Genomic DNA, 6,939 nt, shown 5'->3' on the forward strand with positions numbered 1-6,939 from the left:
AGGATCCTCCAAATGATAGGCATGACCTGAATGTATGAGATCCTAGTCACCTTAAAGAACTCAGAGACGATTCGAGAAAAAGGGTATTTCAACCCCAAAGAGAAGGGGTATTCAGGGAAGCATATCCAGGTAGGAGAAATAAAGTTTGGTTGGATAAGAAGGTCGAGGGGCCTAAAAACGGCTCCAGGAGGGAAGGATCCATTAAGTCTCAAAGACTTAATGTCATCATCACCAAAGGAACACGTCTCCTCGTTGGAAAGAATCCCTTGGTCGACGAAGTCGTCTTCGGGAAGAGCTAAGATGTTTTTACGAGAAACAACCATTTTCCTACCCATGATAGAAGAAGTAAAAATATAGAAGAAAAAGAGAGAATTACCTTCAAATAAATCAACGATAATCGAAAGATAACAAGGAAAATTAAATAAAATTGAGAAACTAATCATCCCTATTTATACTAAAGGAATAGTTGATTTGACCGCTCATAACGACTAGTAATTCACCTGTTACAATTTTTTGAATTATCCTATTCGTTAAGGGTTAAATTTGAAATTTACCCTTATCTCTCTCTTCATTCATTTGCTTTAAGTTATCCCTTCAATATTCTTGAAACTAACTCACTTATTTTCAGGAATAACTTCGGGGCAATTCTTAGGGCTAGGGTCTCGGAACTGCTATGAGATCCTCAAGTCTAAGGATCCTCAAGAGCCCAAGATCCTCGAACCTTAGGATCCCAGATATACTCCAGGATCCTGACTGATATTTTTCTTAATATATTTATAACAGCTATATATTCTTTTGCCTTTCTCACATGTGCAGAAATAACCAGTCAAAGTCATATTCTCAACGAATAGTCGTCACAACCATGCAAAAGACCCGGAGGACCAAGTCAAGCAACGACTATAAGTTGATCTCGGAGGATCCTAAAATTTTCGGAGCTCTTGTTATTAGATTTAGACTATATATATCACTTGTGTTCATCACACAACACACGATTTTTAGTCAGTATACTGGCACTTGTACTAATATTCATTACATTTCTCTGTAATCATTCATTTTAATCAATAAAATCATCAAGGTAGGTGATCATTATCACCTCCTAAGGTTTTATGTCGGAGATCCTAGCAAGGATCAAGGGCTTTCCTTGTAAATCTCTTGTGTAATCTTGTTCTAATTTCATTAATGACTTCACTTAAAACACCACAATCTCTCATACACTTTGGTTGATATCCCTTTAATCGATTTTTGACCAAAACAACCATGATACAAGCAACTTTTGTTGCATCATCGTAATGTTTCTTGTAGGAGGCTAGTTGTTTTGGAGTAGTAGTGGTTTCATCGATTTCAACAAGTTTTTCTTCAAGGACATACTCTTTTCCCTCGAATCGAAGAGCCATATTCATATTACACATCCAATCATTGTAGTTGGTGCCATCAAAGGGCATATTGGACACGATAGAGAGTAGGGAGAAATCCGAGTGTTGGGTAGACGACGATGGAGAAAAAGAATCACCAGGAGTAGACATCTATGTAGAAAAAAATAGTTTTAGTTAGATGACAATTATCCATAATATTTTAACCCATAATAAACAATTAAGGCTAGGATCCAAAATAACAATTCACAACTAAGAAGAAGGATGTCGTAATTTTATTGCGAATTTATGAAGGTAAGTAAAAGCAATTTACTAATTTCGAACTATGAAATTCCTAGATCTTTTGAGATTCATTGAATCTATCAATGACATGTTTAATCTTATATTATGCTATTCTATTTGTGACCAGGATACCGAGGTTCACAAACAAGATGTGAATAACCATACAAATATGCTTGACACTCTCGATGTCATTTATCATCTCATATTAATGTGCTGGTTAACCACACGCTCTCTATTAATCAATGATAATTTTCGAGATGGCCACTATTACTCTTTATAGTCACTATTAGCGTGCTGGATAACCACACGCACTCCGGTAACTACTATAAAATATAGTGTGCAATTTTATGAATTAGCATACTTTTCATATTTTTTCTAAAGTAACTAAGAGTTAGATTTTATAAAAGGTATTTTAGTTACTTTATTAGCATTATACTTTTAATGAAGTTAATATCATATCAGATCCGTTCTGCTAACGACCATCCACCAAATAAGGAAGCGATTGGTGAGAGTGGACACTCATTCAACTACCATTCCATAGACAGTTTTCTTATACCCCTTATAGTTCAGCTTTGTGAATGAGGCATACTAGAGATCCGACTGCCTTAGTCTACAAAGAGTTAATTTTTTCTAATGTTTATTCCTATTGTTCTTGTTTCTCATATAAAATAATGCCATGTGAAATCTATTAATTTTATTAATCTTTTTATTTATTTATTTTAATATTTGTCTAGATCTAAGGAGTAGAAGAATTTATAGGAAAACAAATAAAATGATATTTGATGGGTGTTATTATATATATACTCTCTCATTCATATAAATTGTTAAATCATACATTCACCCACTTACATATGAAATATAGGAAACAATTGGAATACATATTGAATTAGCTTTTTATTTTTTTTAACCGGCGGAGAATTTTATTAAAGCCACAGCCTAACGAGGCAAAGGCAGGGCAAAAACATAAACAACACAACTACAAAATGTCAAAAGGGTTACAAACCCAAACACACCAATTGCAATTATTAAACTTCCCCTTATGTTTAACTCAATCAAACACCAAAGCAAGAATATTATCCACCACCTTAGGAGCATTAGCACAAGTAGATCTAAACACTTTTTCGTTCCTCGCTTTCCAAATACACCATAAGAATCCATAAACAATCCCTAGAAAAATTCTCTTTTTCTTTGGACAATGACACCAATTAACCGCAAACTCCACTAACCACGAGACGACATTGAATTAGCCTATTTGATTTCTCTATTAAATACTGTATTTAAAATACACATTCTTGTCTCATTCTGTCATACCTGACAGTCCCATTGCAAACATATATATTTAATTTGTGGCAACCCCTATGAAAAATCTTGATGATTTCTGGGCGAAAATACCTTTTTCGAGGGAAACAACTCAGAAAAAATCAAAAAGAAAAATTTTCTATCACCATTGACCAATGGCAAAAAAAGTAAATTACAAAGAAAAAGAAAAAGAATATAAGGAGTGGGAGGGACACACTAAGGTTTATTCGTTTACATGATTTTTCTCTATTTTCTATAAAGTAAGAGGCTTTAGTGGATTTTTTCTACCAAAAAACATATGTATGGCCCATTTCCTTTGAAGAAAGCTTACAAAATCAAAAGAAAATACACATAAAATGATAACACTAGGTGCTCATTGAACTTAGAGGGTCATTTAGAGCACAAAGGGCTGTGTGAATTTGTAACTTCATAACGTCTATTTCTTCTTCATCCGCCTGTAAAACAAAAAACAATATAATTATTATTATAATATGATAAATAAAGGTAGTATGCATTTGATCAAGTGTAATTTAAAGTATATATAATGGGAACGTGTATGCATACACATATAGATAAAACATATAAATATAAAGATGAAAAGAAAACTATATATATATATATATATATATATATATATATATATATATATATATATATATATATATATATATATATATATAATTGTTTTCTAGAGTCTAAATATGATGCATTTTCTTATAAAAAAATGACGAGTTAACCACCCAACAAATGAAGACTTTTGTGTGTATATATATATATATATATATATATATATATATATATATATATATATATATATATATATATATATATATATATAAGCAAAATATGAAGATAATGTTTTTTTAATTACGCAGCTAAGTCCCATTTGGATTTTACTTGTCGTATTTGAGATTGAGAACCCTTTATTTTACATTATCTTAAGACCTGAAAATATATATGACACGTTATTAATGATTTAATAGATAAAAATATCCATCGAAAAAAATTTAAATTGAGGATATATGAATTAGTTTGCACAGGTTTCAACTAGTTTTAAAAGCCTAATTACTTTGTTCTTTTTTTTATAGACAAAGACTATTATATCACAATCAATATTGCCTAAATTATCACTAAAATACAAAATAACATAAAATAATAATAAACTTCATCATAGAAATTAATAAATGTTTGTTAAATATTAAAAAAGAAAACTAGGTTCCTGTAATTAAACATAACAAGTTTTTAAAAATGGAACCCTTTATGTTTTCATATTTCAATTTTTCTTGCTTATGTATCTTTGTCAAAAACTTTTACCGTGTGGTTTACTGGTTTTAGTAAAATCTTCAAATATATCACCATCACATTTTTTGAAGCAACATAATCTATCTTGTCCCAGTTATTTCGTCAACACTATCTAGATATTTTAGACTTCAATTATTGCCCATACTTTTTTACCTATTTTCAAAACAAACTTGAATATATATATATATATATATATATATATATATATATATATAGAGAGAGAGAGAGAGAGAGAGAGAGACCTGAATGAAGAGTGTCTTGAAAAGGGTCTCAGGAAAAGCAGTGATGTTGGCAGTGACAACATTGAGCTTCAAAGATTCAAAAACCTCACAAATCTTGACCATCGTGTCTCTTCTTTTCCTGCATTTCAAACTCACCAATACTGTCTTCTCTCCCACGTATGACACTTTCAACTGTTAATTAACACAATCATCAATTTGAGATAAAAGCACGAGAGTACGTAAAAACAGTTCAAGACTTTGACTTACTTCAATAATTTCAATCGGAAAGGCTCTTGAATCACTTGTATCTGGAGATTGCTGAATCCTTTTCTTCTTTGATTTTTCCGTTGACATGAACATTGTGTCCTGATCAAAATCGTAAACCCCAGATTCTGATTTTTTAGACTCTAGTTTCATTATCTCCTCTTGAATAATCCTCTCTTGTTCATGCAAATGTTGAATATAATCAATTGCATCTTTAATTATCGACGCTTTATCCATCTAAAATAATATCATGTCCATAAATTAAAAACCAATTATATTTATTGCAAAAACAATTGAATTGTGGGTGACAAAAAGGTGTATGACCCGAAAGAGATAAATAAAGGAAGTGAGGTGACAGTGCACTTATTATATATACGAGTTTTAATCAAGTGTGAAGGGCCACACCTTGCTTATGTTAGGGACCACTGCTCTAAGTGCAAAGAGCCTATCATTGAGCTTCTTCCTCCTATTTCTCTCTGAAACGATGTTTTTGGAGGCCGCCGACGACTGAGTTCCGTCCGGCGAACTTGAATCATAGTAGCCGGAAAATGTTTCCTCCAATCCACCCCAACTGTATTTCAGAATTTGCAGATGGATTCAGGTTTAAAAAACAAAGAGAAAAGGAGAAGATCATATGATTAGTTAATTAGTATGATTAATTACCTATCGAATTCTTGGGTTTGGAGAAACATATTGGTCTCCCAATAGTTTTTATACTCATCGCCGATGTTCTGGTATTCATCACCAATATCTTCCATGGATTTGCGTCGGGAAGAAGATGATATGGTGATTGAGATTTTAGGAGAAAAGGGTGTTTTTGTATTGTTATTGGTATAAGATTTTTATTTCTTCAAGTCACATGGTCTTTTTATAGTGGTTCTTTTGGGGAATAATTGCCCCGGGGGTGGGGGGTTGAGGATGAGGTAAACGATCTTACGTCCCATGATTACTTAATAAAGTAAAGAGTAAATTACATGATCACTTATGAAAATTGTCTATGTGAGTCGGATAAATTACATGTTTGGTCCTTATACTACTACAAAAATGCTAAAAGGACCCGGTTAAAATCTTAAAAGAACCCGGTTTGCGACCGGGTTTGATGTGGGGCGAGTCTTATATGAAAAATCAAATAGAGTCCGGTTTTCCAACCGGGCCATATTACTGTAATAAGGCCCGGTTCCATTGAATAAGCAACCATCTATTTCAAAATTTCTGTGTCATGTTTCCTGCAATGAAAATGGTAACCATGAGGTGTAAGAAGGGGCAGAAAAGAAAAGTACAATGCTATATTGAACAACTAAACCAACAATTAAAACGTAAAAATAAACCAATACTGAAGATAAAATATATGTAGCATGTTATTGTCAAAAACAAAACCAATAAATAAACTGAAAAAAAAAAACAAATATATTTTAAAAAATAAAGCACAGTAAATGAAATGAAAATAGGATGCTACACTGTACACCAATGAAAATTGAAGCCTAGTAAAAAAGCATATCAATATACCAATCAGATGAATTCCTGGAATGATGAGGGGACAACCTTGTCAAAAGGATTGTTTGTAAAAAAAAACAGATAAAACCTATTTATTAAGTATATTGCCCAACATAAACGATTAAAAATTATAAAGCCTAATAAAAAAATACCACAAAAAATAGAAGTGTGATGTTATACTAGTCTAGCCTTCTCTCTCCATATGCTGCAAAAAAATCACGAGTTTGTTAAGGTTGAAAGTAAAAATATGAAAATATAAACAAATATTCAATTATTTGTAAAACAAAACAATTAATCCAGCACCTTACACTATTGATACATCTTTCCTCGACGAAAGTAAATGATGCTTTTGACAACCTTGTTTCCATAAGACTTGCTGTCTTGGGACTCCTCTGCATTGTAAAAAACAAAAATTAATTATAAGACAACAAAGGATTTTCTTATATGTTTCACGTGTTGAGATGTACAATTCATTCCTAACACAGAAGTAAGACTTGAACAATATCACACTTCGACCAAAATGAAAAATAAAACACACCAGATGGTTTTTTACTTGCTGAGATGAATTCGGACAGGGTAGTAATTGCAAATTTGAAACAGCCAATAACCTATACGATAGCAAAACTTAGAACAGCTAACAAAATAACATAAAAGAACCATGGAGATGATCAACACAAAAAACATGAAGTTAAACAACGAAGATTAAA

At 31.9% G+C, this 6,939-nt stretch overlaps 1 protein-coding gene across 1 annotated transcript; it reads right to left on the minus strand.

The window, feature by feature from the left end:
- Positions 1-3,069: 3,069 nt before the first annotated feature.
- Positions 3,070-5,588, minus strand: LOC145116972 (basic helix-loop-helix (bHLH) DNA-binding superfamily protein). The gene is made up of 5 exons (XM_079053269.1): positions 5,402-5,588; positions 5,144-5,309; positions 4,742-4,975; positions 4,496-4,666; positions 3,070-3,406 (listed from the first exon to the last, which is right to left on the minus strand). Exons 1-5 carry the CDS (start codon positions 5,494-5,496, stop codon positions 3,317-3,319), a joined length of 756 nt encoding a protein of 251 aa, XP_078909395.1. The 5' UTR covers positions 5,497-5,588; the 3' UTR covers positions 3,070-3,316.
- Positions 5,589-6,939: the final 1,351 nt, after the last annotated feature.

This window comes from Lactuca virosa, chromosome 5 (genome assembly GCF_052849685.1).
Source record: "Lactuca virosa cultivar CGN04683 chromosome 5, Lactuca_virosa_CGN04683_v6, whole genome shotgun sequence".
Classification (NCBI taxonomy): Eukaryota; Viridiplantae; Streptophyta; class Magnoliopsida; order Asterales; family Asteraceae; genus Lactuca; species Lactuca virosa.